A 16,379-nucleotide genomic window follows, 5' to 3' on the forward strand; every position below is an offset into this window, starting at 1 on the left:
CCTCCTGTTTCACCTTGAAATATGCTCAGAGTCGCAAAGTGATTTCATGCCCTTTATTCAGCTCATAGTGGTGAGGAGGAATGAATGAAAGTCCCCTCAAAGTATCTGCCTTATATACATTATTTACACAATGGGCTGCACATGATTGGCTAATTCCGGAATTCTACTGTAAGCCAATCAGGTTGTGGATTCACTTCTATCTGGAGCATGATTGGGTGGTTCCTGCCAACCAATCACACTGCTGCATTGTTCTAGGACCAATCAGACTGCTGCATTCTGAATCCTATTGTTCTAGGACCAATCAGACTGCTGCAGTTTGGATCCTATTCAACTCAGTATATAACACACCTGATCTCCTTTGCATTCCCTCACCAAAACCTGTACCATTACCTTCCCCAATTACCCTGAGAACAGTAAAAGAGAAAGAGGCACCTCCCATCACCTTGAAGGCTGTGTGGCCTTCCCTAAAGCAGCTCCCCTGTCAGCCTAGCAGGGAAGGACAGGGAGAGAGGCAACAGCCAGCGCCCTGGTTTTTATTTACAGTGGGACCTCGGTTTTCGAACATAATCCGTTCCAGAAACCGTTCGACTTCCAAAACATTTGAAAACCGAGGAGCAATGGGTGGCTGGCAAAATCCATTGAGAAAAAAGAAAAACACATAGCGGAAGCCGTTTGACTTCTGAGGCACGTTCAAAAATGGAAGCAATTGCTTCCAGGCTTTCTGTGTTCAGCTTCCGAAACAGTCGGCTGCCAAGACGCTCGAAAACTGAGGTTCCACTGTATTTATCATATATAAAGCTCCACGTTTATGGATGTGTCTCTCTGTGTGTGCTCCACTGCTGGAGAAAGACCAGACATGATACATAAAGGGGGGAAAGGAACAGAGGGAAACTGGGCAGCATTTGAAGATGGACATGTAGCTCTCCATTAGTGACCTCGCGGGTGATCATCAGCCCCTGGCATTGCTGCAATCACACTGTGTTCATTTTGAAGCCTAACGTTGAGGGGAAATGGCATTTTCCAAGCAGTAGAAAATTATTAGGCATGTCTGCATGGATTTTGAAGCAACAAATATCATCTAGACGTAAAACCTGATAAGGCCCCAGTTTAAAAACTTTGCTCCGCAATGGACTTGCTGGTAGTAGCAGCTGGTGTGGGGGTGGTGGGGCACTGCTGCTATCCCGACACAGCATGCGCATATGGGGTTAGGTGTGGGGAGTGCCAAGCTCTGGAGCCAGTGGCTCTCACCATTATGCCATTACACAGCACTAAGCTCCCCTCCCCTTTTCTCTCCAGTGAGTGCCAGCAACACATTGTACTTGGAAGCCAGGAGACCAGCAGTGCCTCACCTTTGCTGCCTCACCAGCTGCTTCTGCTCACCAGAAAGCCTTTTTGTCTTAGCTCCAGCTCCCCATCTGTAAAAATGGGAGCAATTGCTCTTTTTCGTTTAAAAAAAGTGCTTCATTTAGTTGTTTCAGAACCATTCTTTGCAGTCCGTAGACACTGATGGAGGACTCCTCACTCACCTATGCATTGTGTCTGAAGATACATACAACATTTTATCCCACTAATTCGTCCCTGGTTCTGATTGGCGTGGTAAAGCTCAATTAAGTCAGACTTTTATTGCTAATTTATTTAGACAAATGCGACAAGCTCTAAATGAGAGAAATCAGGCATTTAACTTTGCTAGATGTTTTAATAAGGAGAAGCAATCCTGAACGGATTGAAGACCTGAAGGAACACTTGTTCACAAATTGGATGCTGATGAGTGAAATAATTGTTGTTCTCATGTGACCTTTTTTCCTCCTTTTTTCTTTATTTGGATATCTAAGCATAAAAACCTGGGGAGTTCTGAGCTCTGGTTCAAGTTCTTCATGTTTTGAATAACGTACAGTTTCTTCTACCTTCTCCAGGGATGGAGAATCTGTGGCCTCCTAGATATTGTTGAGACTACAACTCCCATCATCCTTTAACATTGGCCATGTGGGATGGAGCTGATGGAAGTTGTAGTCCAAAGAGCAAAGGCACAGCTCCATTTGTTGAAGGGCTTTTTAATAAATATTCTAACAGCCAGGTCAGATGTTTGACCCAGCAGTACGGTTCTGCTCACAGGCAGCATGAACACCATACTCAAGAGGTTGTACATGAGTCAGGAATGTGTGCAATACTCACAATCCTGACACCACTTTGGAGGAGCAGAGGGACATCAGACAGTTCACATCTAAAAAATACCAGGCTAATGCATATGCTCCTTTGCATGATAACAAATGAGAGAGTTCCTGAGATGTGGGTCCGATTCTGCTCACACACATGCATTACACTAAGCCAGATGCCTGAACTGAGCGACTGAAAAGCTGTAAGAGTTCAGCTGGCTCTTTGTGGCGTGTACAAAATACATTCCGCTATTTAAATTATTTCTTTAAAACCAGATATATGAAGCATCTTTTTTTGGGAAGGGCTAGATATTGTAAAAAAGTCTGGCATAATAAAGGCAAAACTGCATGTGGCATGAATGCTTTGATATTTTGTGGGGTTACCTTTACAGTGTATGCTTCCCTGTATAGTTTATGTTGATAATCTAGCTGCTTTACTCCACTGCAGAGCACTGCTTCTGAAGTAGATAGCAGAAAGAGGAGGTCAAGTTCTTTTCAGATACCAATGGATTTACTGGAAGATCCTGCTATAAGGCAAAGAGCAATGAGTATAGCAAGCATAATCACAAATACCATGGAAGGTAAGTGTGGGGGGGTGGGTGTAAATGCACTGTGACAGTTTGGTTCATAAATGAATGGACTCTTTTAAGAATATGAGAAGTTCTGAGAGACATTATTAAAGAAGTAAAATCTGGAAAAGCACTAATTATAATTATTAGGTAGAGACAACTCAGAAATAAAGCAAACCTTTAGTGAACATGCATGTTCAATTGCAGGATCAAATGATCAATGCATCACCATAGAGGTAATGTTGCCCACAGAACTTACGTAATCAATTTTGCAAATATTGAATAATTTAGTCAAGTTGTATTTTCATAATTAGCAAACAGCATTGAGTGAATATTTGGTCCTCATGTTTTCAATATGCCTCTCTTCAGAACTTGAAGAATCCAGGCAGAAATGTCCACCATGTTGGTATAAATTTGCCCACAGTTACTTGATTTGGAATTGCTGCGATACTTGGTTGAAAATAAAGAAAACTGTTCATTTCATTGTGATGGATCCGTTTGTTGATCTTGGCATCACCATCTGCATTGTCCTAAATACATTGTTTATGGCCATGGAACATCATCCCATAGATGATGCCTTCAAGAATGTTCTATCAACTGGAAACCTGGTAAGTCAGGGTTGTTGTTTTTTGCTTTTCAACCTATCTTATCATTTTCTAATTAAAACTAATTCTGGACAACTGAAAATGCTTTTAAAAATGGTTGTATCTCCACTGGGTGTTCCTAAACCTGTTGAATATATGAATCTGCCTTCTACTGAATCAGGACATCATCTAGCGCAGTCCTATGTAATCACCACTAGCTCTCTGTGATAGCAGGTAAAGGGGTTTTCCCCAGCCCTGCCATCTGAAGTCCTTTAAACTAGGATTGAACCGATGTCCCCAAGGTCCTGCTTCCTCCTTCTTCCCAAAGTCTTGCAACCTCCTTCTTCCCAAAGTTCTGCTTCCATCAGCTTCTGTCCTGCAAGAATACCTTGCTCTGTGCAACCAAGCATCTACCTGGAGTTTGCTTGCTGCTGCTCCAAATTCCTACCAGATTTAAAGCCCCTTTGAAAATTCCCAGCTTCCTCACCAAACATTTAGCCAGGAAACTTCCTTGCAGTAAATTCTTCCTCAGATAGCCAAGATCTACTGTGTTTCTCTGTCTTCCGCTTTCATACGAATGTATCTATCTTCCACATGGACTGGCTCCACTGTTGGATTCCGAGCCTTTATCAGGAGAAACTGGCAACTCTCCCAGGCACCCGGCTCGGTCTCCTGTTGACCTCCCGGTCTGCTCTCCCGGCAGGGACCAGGCAGAGGTCGCGATAGGCGATCCTTCTCAGCGTGAGAAGAACACACCACTCTTTCCTGCCCCCCCCCCGGCAGGGGAAAGAGATAAGACAGAAACGTATTTACATGGCTTTATTCCTGTCTTTGCAGTGTTACAGAAAACATGTCTGCTCCCTTCAAACTCCAGCAGACGACTCCACAAGCACTTCCTGTGCAGCTCATATTACACTCTGAGCTAATTCCGGTGCTGCCTGTTTCCCACAGACACTCCCAACATCACATGACTTTTCCAAGCAATCAGCTTGCAGCATCATTGCTTCAATATCGTAACATACTCCCCCATTTGATTCAATGTGTGCTGCGAGCAAAGCTTGACCCAGAGAAGAAAACAAACAGTTGTTATACATATAACACTCCCCTGTTGTTTCAGTTCCACCCTTGGAACTACCCGCCACTGGTTTCCCCAGTGTACCTCTCTGGTTGTCTGATTTCCAAGGTATGAGTGCATCTGCATTACCTTGGCTAGGGAACGTAGTGTTACGCTTAGCAACTCCCTGTTGTGTCTCTGTCTCTGACTTAGACACAGCTTTAACCTGTCTTGAGTTGTCAACAATAGTAACACACGCTACAGCTGAGTTAGCAAACTCAGGACTCTTTGGAGAACCAGTTCCAATAGTAAACAGTGGTTCATCCTTCACCTGTGAAGGTCTAGCCATTGTGTGAGATTTCCTCTCAATGACTGTGTCAACTGAGCTCTTCGAGCTATCACTATCACTCTCAGTACCACTGTAATCAGCAAAATCATCATCATCATCTGAACTGTTCTCAGTGGGAAATGTGTGAACAATTACTCTCTCCTGTTCAGGAGCACTCTCTAGAAATTTTGTGAGAATCACCTGACCAGATTCAGACAAAATTACTCTGTAGAGACCCTTTTCATAACCCACAAAAATGCCTCTGGCATTCTTAACCCCATCTGGAGTTTCTGTCCTGATTTGAAATCCAAAAACCTTAAAATGCGCGACAGAAGGTTTTCTGTGGAACAGCTTTTCAAAAGGAGAACATTCCATACCTTTGGAAACCTTTCTCACCCAACAGTAACAATAACACGATAGAGACTCCGCCCAAAACTCATGTGGCAAATGTGAACTCAGCAATTGCGCCTTCATCCCATTTTGCAATTCTTTGTTCACTTGCACACAGACACTTCTGTTCCATGCATCTGCTGAAACAGCAATCTTGTGCCTTATTCCTTTCTTATGCAGGAAATCCTGAAAATCCTGTAAAAGAAAAACTGGCTTTTCATCGGTGAAAAGACAATCAATGTTAGCATCATGAATATTCTTAACCTTGCCACAAAACTCTTTAAACCTTTCTAAGGCTTCTTGTGGTCTGTTCAACATGAATAACCACACGTAATGAGAGAAATGATCCACACACACAAGATAATATCTTGCATTGCCTCTAGAAGGTGCTAGAGGACCAATCACATCAGCATACACTCGCTGAAAAGCTTTGGTTACTCTCTTCGTCTCCTTGACGTTATTCGTCGTACCTGCAAGAGAGATTATGTTAGATTCAGAAGCATTACAGTTTATGCAATCACTTTCATCAAAAGTCAACAAATACAGTCCATCTTTCTCTCTGGCAGAAATATACAGCTCTCCATCTTTGTAGATTGTGCAGCTTTCTTCATCATAGGACAAAATCAGTCCTTTCTTTGTGATCTGCGACACACTCAGCAGATTGTACTTTAAATCAGGAACCAAATACACATTGTTTATAGTCAAGTTCAGACTTTCAAGATACACAGTCCCAAACCCGATCGCTTTCAGCTCCTGGCCATTGGCCAGTTTCACAGTGAAGCTTTGCTTCTTAAACGTTGAAAACAGTTCTCGGCGCGACGTCATGTGTTGCGTGCAACCCGTGTCAATAACAAAAGCGTTCTCCATTGAAAACTCGGCTTTTGTTGACAGCAACGCTTTTTCAGGTTTCACCTGGGACTTGGTACGACTTTTGCCTGACGCCTCAGGCTTTGCAGAGCTCCCCTTAGCTCCTCTCTGTTGACGTGGCTTCTTACAGTTCCGCTGAAGATGCCCAGTCTGTCCACAATTGAAACAACGGACAACGTTCAAAGCAACAGCCTGTTCTTCACTTGCAATAGCAGTGGGGGTGTCAGGATTCCGAGCTTCTCTCCCCCTGTCTTTGACATCTATTGCAGCAAGTCTGTCCCTTTCATTCAGAACGACTGAACAGATTCTTTCCACAGTTAGATCGGCCGCTGGTAGGGAACCAAGCTGACTTGCAACGGTTTTATAAGTCCGATTAAGGCTGTTAATAATCATGAAGCAGAATATCTCTTCCTGTAGAGGGAAATTGCGTTGCGCCATCTGCTGGCGTAAGAATTTCATCTCTGTCAAATGCGCTTGCACATCTCCATCAGGCGCTAGCCTCAGATTGGTCAGCTTTTCAAAATGCAGCAACGCTGAAGAACCAGCATCTCTTTGATGTATTCTACGCAGCGTTTCCCAAATCTCACGTGCGTATTCCAAATCCTGAACATGCACGAGTTGATCATCTGAGACACACAGAATTATGGCCGTCCTGGCTCTGACATGCTGTGAATTCCAACCTGGCGTTGGTGCAGGAGGAATGGGGTTATCAATCACCCCAAAAATCCTCTGATTCTGTAGCAGGGCTTTCATCTTTATAGACCATGAGGCATAATTATCATTAGTCAGTGGAGGTGGGTAAGGTAAGCCTCCCCCCTTCTTGGTATCCATTTTGAATCCAAGCCTCAGCTCTCACTCTCGAGCCTTGTAAAATCCAAGAGTCGTTTGGCAGCTAAACACAGGCAGCTCTGGAAAGTCCCTTCCAAGAGCAGTTTGCCAAAGACAAAACAAACGCTGGAATGTTTACCCAGTGTTTTTCCAGCCTCTTCACAGTCCCAGCCTCTTCCGGTGGCCAGTGAATTTCCACTTCCTTTTCAAGCTAACTATCTCCGAAGTAGCTGAAAAGATTGACGTCTCGTTGCTTAGCAACTGGACATTCCAAGCTTGAACAACAAGCTTCTTATCTATGCCCTGGTATGCGAAGTATGTGGCTCTCTCTCAATGCCGTTTCTAATCCAAGTAACAGCTCTTGTGAACCAGAGAATCTTCAATCTGCGTTCACCCTTTTAGCCCATAAAATCAGCATACCTTGGGGGTTCCGTTGCTCGTTAGCTTATCAGCAAAAACGATTGCTCCGGTACTCTGCCGGTTATGCATTTTCCATCCGCCCGCTACCATATCTTCCCTTATCATTTTGCAGAGGATGAAGTTACGATCCACCAACCTCTTTCGCTGCTTTCATGGAATGAAACCATCGGCTCTTGCTACCAGATGTTGGATTCCGAGCCTTTATCAGGAGAAACTGGCAACTCTCCCAGGCACCCGGCTCGGTCTCCTGTTGACCTCCCGGTCTGCTCTCCCGGCAGGGACCAGGCAGAGGTCGCGATAGGCGATCCTTCTCAGCGTGAGAAGAACACACCACTCTTTCCTGCCCCCCCCCCCGCAGGGGAAAGAGATAAGACAGAAACGTATTTACATGGCTTTATTCCTGTCTTTGCAGTGTTACAGAAAACATGTCTGCTCCCTTCAAACTCCAGCAGACGACTCCACAAGCACTTCCTGTGCAGCTCATATTACACTCTGAGCTAATTCCGGTGCTGCCTGTTTCCCACAGACACTCCCAACATCACATGACTTTTCCAAGCAATCAGCTTGCAGCATCATTGCTTCAATATCGTATCCCATCAACCTCTGTGTGTTTGGCAAAAGCCTAAAGGGAAGTCAGTATGAATAGGCTCCTCCACACAGTCAGAAGTTCTGAAGTTAAACAAGAATGGCTCCTCTAAGGAGCACTTCCAGCCCTGTCTTCTGTATACTGCAAGTTGGTTCTTCTAAGTTCAGAATCAGACCCTGCCCCTTTCAGCAGGGCAATGATGCAGTCCCAGCACTTTCACTGTTAGATTACATCCATGCATTGCTTCTTTTTAATATAAAACATGCAATTAAATGGGAAGGGGAAGACGGGGTAATAAAATGCAGAAGTTAACTTATTTCATTCTGCACTTAGGTCTTCACTGGAATCTTCACTGCAGAAATGGTCCTCAAGATAATAGCCATGGATCCTTATTACTATTTCCAAGAAGGCTGGAACATTTTTGATAGCATCATTGTCAGCCTGAGTTTGATAGAGCTGGGTTTTTCAGATGTGGATGGATTATCTGTTCTACGGTCATTCAGATTGGTAAATAAGAAGCAAAGTCTCATTACTCATTTGATCATAGACTTGAGAGGGGAAATAGTTAAAAACCCTCCCTCTGACTGGAACTGAGGAAGGGCACAGAATCTACAGGAAAGCAGTGAGTGCTGGGCCTACTTTGGAAAGGTTTCCACCCTTTATCCCAACCACATCATTAATTTTAACCAAGCTAAAGCTAATAGCAAGCGTGTTGAATGGGTGTGAAGACCTAAAACTGCCAGCTTCACTCGTCTCTCCAAGGTCTCATAACCAGCAGAGAAAGGGTACAAGCTTTTCTTGGAGCACCATAATTTCATATTTTCTTTTGATTTATGCTGCCCATTAACAGCACACCTTTGCTTATCCATCCAAGATGTCTTCTTGCATGGACACTGGGAATTCTTACACTCAATAATGTGGGTCTGCTTCTAAAGAAGGGAAAAGAGTGTCCATGCTATTCTTACTTTATATCCACAGCTACATCAATAGAGAAGCCACACTAGCTAGGAGGAGTGAGACATTAACTTGTACCTCTGCAGGCAATTCCTGCTTGGGAAAGCCTGCCTTACACTGTGACAACTCTAGTTACAGGCCAGGGATAGGAAACCCATGTGGCCCTCCAGCCTCCAGCTCTCATCAGCCCCAGGCAGCATGGCCAATGGTGAGGGATTATGGGAATTGTAGTCCAGCAACATCTTGTGGGCCACATGTTCCTTACCACTGCTATAGGCCGTAAGCTAAGTGAGTGTGTCATATGGGTGTTGCTGGAGCTTTCCCAAATAGAGCTATGGAAACACTTGACTTCATGGCTCTTTGTCCAGTACAGTGGTACCTCGGGTTACATACGCTTCAGGTTACATACGCTTCAGGTTACATATGCTTCAGGTTACATATGCTTCTGGTTACACATTCCGCTAACCCAGAAATAGTGCTTCAGGTTAAGAACTTTGCTTCAGGATGAGAACAGAAATTGTGTTCCGGCAGCGCAGTAGCAGCAGGAGGCCCCATTAGCTAAAGTGGTGCTTCAGGTTAAGAACAGTTTCAGGTTAAGAACAGACCTCTGGAATGAATTAAGTACTTAACCCGAGGTACCACTGTATATAGCTGGGGATGGGATGTGAGTCTCTGAATTGCAACCACCATCTGTGTCTCTTTCTCATATAAATAAATGCCTCGTTGTCATTTGCAGCTTCGAGTCTTCAAGCTGGCGAAATCTTGGCCAACTTTGAACATGCTGATAAAGATTATTGGCAACTCTGTGGGTGCTCTGGGAAATCTGACCTTGGTCCTGGCTATTATTGTCTTCATTTTTGCTGTGGTTGGCATGCAGCTGTTTGGCAAAAGCTATGATAATTGTAAGTGCAAGATTTCAGAGGACTGCACACTTCCGCGCTGGCATATGAACGACTTTTTCCACTCTTTCTTGATTGTGTTCCGAGTTCTTTGTGGAGAATGGATAGAAACCATGTGGGACTGTATGGAAGTTGCAGGCCAAGCCTTGTGCCTCATTGTGTTCATGCTGGTCATGGTGATTGGAAACCTCGTGGTATGTAATCAACAACTGTCCTTTCAGTTACCGTATTTTCTGTTGATTGTCTGATTACCTGCTATTATGATCCATTTAGGCAAACTAGTATGAATACTTGTTTAGAAAATCTGTTGACCCCCTTTCTTCTGTAAATAGCACCCACGGTGTTATTTCTATAGAATCGTATAGCTGTGGGGGATTTCAAGGATGAGCCTGCTCAGCTGGCCGCATTGACAGGCACCAAAGGTTTTGACAGGCACTAATTATTTGCCCACCAAAATACCAGATTTCATTTTCATTGTAGGCATCACCTGGGCTGCAGTTTGATGTCTTATGGCCCATTCCACCAAAAGGGATTAAGTTATTATTTGTTTGTTTGCTATGTTTGTTGGTCACCCAGTCACCAGGTTCTCGGGATGGCATATAATTTTCAATGCCTGGAAGCAATTTTGTTGTGCTTGGCTCTTTTGCCTGCACTCATGGCTGGTGGCCAGCAGTGTGGGCAGAGGAATCCACACGTAATGCCCTCCTTGCATTACAGACAAGACAGCAAACAAATGTTCAGCATTAAAGATACACTGCAGATAAGAGAGTTCCTTGAGTGCAGCAGAAGGCACATAGCCTGTTGTTAGTTTGGGTGCTTTCCCGGCCAATACAGCAATGTTAATTTGTTTCATTTAATCCATGTTTGAATTTGCAAATTAGCAACCCAGTGAGTCAAGGAGTAAAGCATAACCTGGTGCTAAAGACCACTGAAATAGACTGAAACAAATCAGTTGGTTTATTGTTATACAATTCTTCATTCAAAGCATATTGTTACATTAATGATTTTTATTTTTATGTCAGAATGTGCACTTCATTCAGAGAGCACTTCAGCAGTGTACAGAAATAGAATATATTTGAATAAACTGAATAAATAATAATACAGTAATCATCTGGCCCAAAGGGCACTGCTGCTGTATTCTAGTTATGTCCTAACATTCCAAATTTACTTGTGCTTTTTCTGTCATCTTTGTATGGAGAACTTCAATATATTGGGGTGTATTTTCGCAAATATCCCACTCTGTTTAAGAAATAAGTATGTTCCACTGGTGGAAGTGGTTAAAAATAATTATGATGACAAGATAAATAGGTCCTTCTCTTTAGTTTCTCTGATACACAAATTGCTAACATTTGGTAAACTTGCAGACACAACACAAACTGGATTGTTTGGTTCTGCTAACAAACAAAAGCATTGTCAAAAATAAGACAGCAACTAAGAAAGGATAGATGACCACTGATTTCATATCCCTAAACCCTGGAAGTAAGCACTTAATCAAAGAATTTTTTTTTAAAAAAAGTTATTCAGAAATTGAAATACGAATTCATGAATTCAGTTTGAGAATACATGGGAACAAATCTGACTTTTAGGTTTTAGGAATTAACTTAAAGGGGGGAAAGAGCCTAATTGAATTATTTCCCCCCCACAGGTCCTGAACCTTTTTCTGGCCTTATTATTGAGCTCTTTCAGTTCAGACAGCCTCGCTGCTCCAGATCAGGATACAGATGCAAACAACTTACAAATTGCCATAGCAAGGATCCAGAGAGGAATAGATTATGTCAAAAGAAAAATATATGAGTTTGTGCAAATGACCCTTTTGCAAAAATGTAAGGCCTCCACTGGAATTGGCTCAGCTGATGGGCAAAATGGCAAGAAAAGTGGGTGTGTCCCCAACCACACTGTAGCTGACTATTACAATGACAGAACCACAACTACCATCTACGTGGACAGCGGTGATCACATGTCATTCATCAACAACCCAAACCTCACAGTGACAGTACCGATAGCTGCGGGAGAGTCTGATTTTGAACACCTGAATACGGAGGAAGTTAGCAGCATATCCGAGCTCGAGGAAAGTAAAGAGGTAAGGCAAGGGATAATTTTCCATATTTACACTTTGCCCTTCTGTTTATACATTATCAGCTGTGCCATAAAATGTATATGTCCTCATATTTTAAAATATAATCTTCATTTTTTTCTGAAAAGCCTGTGAGTATTGAAAGCAGCAGCGTACCTACCTCCCCATTCTATAAACATGGAATAGTCTGGTGTCATTACTTAATGAAGTGACACTGGCAATGCATCTTCACATTGCTGAGTGCAGGTTATGGACCAGCTTCTGTGAAAGAGCATTTCTTCACCAGAGTGACATTTTAGAGGACTCTGGATGTGTGCGGGGCAGAGCCCAACACATGCCAAAACTGGGTGTGTGGTATCAGCATCCTAGTTGCCATGAAGTAGCTCTGAATCTGTTACCGTTAATGTTCTGAAGTAATGAATACTAAGATCTTATTTATACTGCAATTATACACTGTCCTGGTAAATGGCACATCTAACGAAACTATTCAACTTATCCAGGCCCATGGTAATCATTAAAGTATTCTACTTTTGAATATGTAGCTTACAGTAATCATTCCCGTTTGGATACCTCATTTGGACATACTGACTGCCTGTATCAATTCATATGTTCAAGTTAGTATTGATGGGGTTTTTGTTTTCATTAATGCCAGATGACGATGTTTCTCTCTCTTTTCCTTCTGTTACAATTTTTAAAAAACAAATCCATTGCTCATATTTGTCTTCCTGTGAAAACATGATTGTGTTTACGCAGAACAATTTTTAAACATATAAATCAGAATTGTTATTTCTTACTTTAACAAATGACCATGGTGTGCTCAGTGTGTATATCTCTATATGTCTTTGCTCAATTGCTGTGTTTACCCTGCCTTTTCAAATGTGTTTGCGTGAATAACGTATTAGAAAATACTTTCGCAGCCATGTTTGTGGTATTTCCAGAACTACAAACCCAGAAGTATTTGCGCCTTCAATGTTGTTTCCCACCATTCTTACTTCTCACAGGACTAAACTCAAACTGGATCAACCAAGAGTGCAGCTCTGGTGGTTTTTAACCAGGCACAGCAACGTGTGTCAGCCATTTTGAACAGGTTACCTCAGCAATTCATATATACATGATCACTGTTGAACAAAGATTGACTGGCATGCATGCTAATCTGTATATTCCCCTCTTCATCCATTGTGATACCAACAGAAATATGCACAAGCTGATCTGCAATTGGAGTCATGCAACGTTCATCCCAGCATGATCAGCACACTCCAACATTCACTGTGTATGATGATTTCTACATAGCATTTTGATATGTGAACTGCATGGTCTGTGGCACTGGTTCTCAAGCTGTGATCTGCAGGCCACCAGAGCTCCGCAAACCTCATTCAGGTGGTCTATGGTGTGTCCATGAAGAACACTTGCAGTTTGAATTCTTCTACAATTCTATGGAATTCAAATTGCAATACAGTAAAATATAAGAAATAAAAGAAGTGATTATTATTATTTTTTAAAAAAAATACAATTTAAGAGTCCCTATAGCATCTAGCACAGCACACTACCATTGCTAGCACAACAGAAAGAATAATTAAGTAGTCAACCCATTTTCATGTGGTCTTGGGCCGGGTGGAAGGTTTGGTCCAGCAGTATAGTTAGGTCTTGAATTCTAATGTTCCAAGCGTGCTCAAGTTTAGTAAGAGCTAGTTGTAATTTTGAGAAATTACATAACCAGTCGGAATGTGATGAATATTAACATTGCATTTTCATTAGTAAGCTCTTTAATATAATAAACTGATATATGCATTCCTTAAGGCATACTTCATTAATTTACAGTGCATATTTATGCATATTTGCATACGTCCTAGTATGCTCAAGGAGGCTTAATGACACGTAAGTTTGAAACAGGATTTCCTTCGCTTCTCATGAGTATAAAAGCATGACAACTCTTTTCTGTTTCATAATGACATTTTTAGGGATGAATAGGAATCAAAGGAGGGTGTTGTTGCTTTTGTTCCCTAAGTGCTCATGGTAGTGTTTCATTTAAATTTTGATAGATGCAACTGGGTACTGGTGGACTTTTTTGTCCTCTTGTCTTCTGTGGAAGACTAGGAAATACAGGGATGGGCCATTCTGTAACTGACAGCAGAAAAATCTTGCCTTGGAAGTGGATGTAGTGGCCATACCCTATGGTAGACTTACATTGACATCACCATTAACAGTAATTTGCACTTCATCGTGTTTCCTGTTAGGCGTTTGGGCAATTGGGTCCTCTGGCTACATTCCAGTCAGGTAGGAAACCTTCAGGGATGAAGGATCCTTCACTACCTTTCCTCTTAGCCATGAGGAGGAGGCCTGGGGCTTGGCAAACTAACTGCTACCTCAGTGGCTGCAGCTGAATATGGCGATGGCCAAGGAAGTGATTGTGAGTGCAGCTTTCCCATAATGATGTGGCTGTTGACAGTCTTTGCCAAAAGCCCTGGAAGACCCATGAGGGGGTTTTCCATGCCATGCGGAGTTTAATGAGTAGGAGGCAGTACCTCTGCTTCTAATCCTGTTTCACCACCTGATGAAAACTCATTCATTCGCCCAAGATTTTGCTGGCAATGAATACTTTCCTTTCTTAACCTTTGGTTTGGTTTTACTGGTTGCTTTTTTTTTTACAATTATTGTCATTCAAGTTTTACATTGTGCTTTGAGATTTTTAAATGAAAAGTGGTAATTTATTTTTAAATGGTGACTCTTTGTGCCAACAGATGCCACAGGACGTGCCCCTTTTCCCGTTCTCCCCCCCCCCCATGTGCTTCCATAATCAGCTATGGGGAATCCTGGAACCCTACAGAGCAGATTTTTGGAATGCTGGGCAGTTGGGGGGGGGGGAGAGAGGAAGCGCTGTTGCGCAAGCAGAAATCCATTGCATAGGTGAGGTGACATGGTTGGATGTCACGTTTAAAATCTAAACATTTCATTGTTGTGACAACCGCTCTCTCGCAAACCTTATTTTAAGGCACAGGGTGCAATCACCGAAAGTAAAGCTGGTAGAGTACCTACTTGAGTTTAGCTAGCGCATCAGAATCTGCAGTCTTGCTGAGTTCCATTTCTAAGTTCTGAAGATTTAATAAATTCATGTCAAAACAGAACCGGCTGGCTTCCCAAGCCAATCCCATGTGTGCTTCATCATAAATGCTGAATAATAATAATAATAATAATAATAATAATAATAATTTACTTATATCCTGCCCCCCCCCCCAGCCGAAGCCGGGCTCAGAGCGGCTAACAACAGTAAAAGTAATACAACATTCTAAAATCAATTCATTCTAAAATCAATTCAAAATCAAATTAATGGCAACCATTGGGCTAGAGTTCTATGAGGATTACCAAAGGCTGTGCCTTGGCCAAAGGCCTGGCGGAACAGCTCTGTCTTGCAGGCCCTGCGGAAAGATGTCAAGTCCTGCAAGGCCCTAGTCTCTTGTGACAGAGCGTTCCACCAGATCGAGGCCACAGCTGAAAAAGCCCTGGCTCTGGTGGAGGCCAGCCTAACCTCCCTGTGCCCCGGGACCTCCAAGATGTTTTTGTTTGAAGACCGTAAGGTCCTCCGTGGGACATACCTTTCACTTGCTAGTTTGTGTGTCCTCTCACCATGAGCTGATTTAACCACCAGGCAAATTAGGTCACTGCCTAGGGCAGCAAAATTTTAGGTGTAGCAAAATTAGAAGCTTAGTAAAATTCAGAAGGGCTGCTCCTTCCTAACCACTCATCTGGCATGTGTCCTGCTCCTGCCAGGTGTGGCTGTCCTGTTTTCTCCCTTCCCAGGGTCATTCTGACCGCTCTCCATTTTGCTGCTGTCAGGGAAAGAGGAGAATAAGATGCACCCTACCATGGGCTCAGAGGATGTTGGGTAGCTGCAGCTGCTGATTAGCACCTATAGTAATGTTGCTTTCACTATTCTGCATTGGACCAGCCTAGGAGTGGCTCATTCCGGATTGGCAGGCCCCACGGTTGCATACAAGGCAGGCTGGCAGGCTGTTATGTAACCGAAGAGGAAAACGTAATATATATTGATCACTTGTGATTTTTATAATCCAGTTCAGAATTACTTCACCCTATCTCTGCTAAAGCATCTTACAATAAAAATGCTCTCCATATTAAAACGATGAAAGCAAATGTTAATGTAATTAATTAGATTTGAATTAGTATTTTCCAGTTCAGAATAATCAGAAGAGTATTAATTGTTGCTTTTGTTTTTTTTATAATGCTTCTTGTGTATAAAGACTTTCACAATATTTACACAACAGCCTCGTGAGGTAGATCATTCATAATTTCACTTTACAGGCAGGGAACTGGATACAAGTGTCTTGCAGTTTACCAGTTGCTTGTTCATCTGGAACGAATAGCAATCTAACTGTCCTCATAAAATACCTGAGTAGCAAATAACATGAAAGTCTATCACAGGGATAATTTGTGCTCGTAAATCTTTCTGCTATCTTAGGGTTGCCATATGCCTGGAATTTTCCTGACATAGCTGGAATATGCCAATCGGAAGCAGTGTCTGGGTGCAAATCGCTGAAATGCCTAATTTCCTGAAAAATAGCTTTTGTGTCCGGATTTTCACTTTTTGAAATATGGCAACCCTATGCTATCTGCAGCAGATTGAAACTAAAACAGAAAAATCAAAGCTAGCATTTGTAGGT

At 42.6% G+C, this 16,379-nt stretch overlaps 1 protein-coding gene across 2 annotated transcripts in view; it reads left to right on the plus strand.

Annotated features, from left to right (window-relative positions):
- The window catches only part of LOC310660475 (sodium channel protein type 1 subunit alpha-like), a 53,237-nt gene that overhangs the window by 18,500 nt on the left and 18,358 nt on the right, over window positions 1-16,379 (plus strand). For both annotated transcript variants that reach the window (XM_083405278.1, XM_083405277.1), the window contains 5 exons: window positions 2,602-2,734; window positions 3,092-3,330; window positions 8,113-8,286; window positions 9,470-9,826; window positions 11,278-11,712. In XM_083405278.1, the coding sequence (XP_083261404.1) occupies window positions 2,602-2,734; window positions 3,092-3,330; window positions 8,113-8,286; window positions 9,470-9,826; window positions 11,278-11,712 (1,338 nt within the window). The remainder of the gene's footprint in view (window positions 1-2,601; window positions 2,735-3,091; window positions 3,331-8,112; window positions 8,287-9,469; window positions 9,827-11,277; window positions 11,713-16,379) is intronic.

The sequence above is a fragment of the Podarcis tiliguerta genome, assembly GCF_965153285.1.
Source record: "Podarcis tiliguerta genome assembly, chromosome: 1".
Lineage (NCBI taxonomy): Eukaryota > Metazoa > Chordata > Lepidosauria > Squamata > Lacertidae > Podarcis > Podarcis tiliguerta.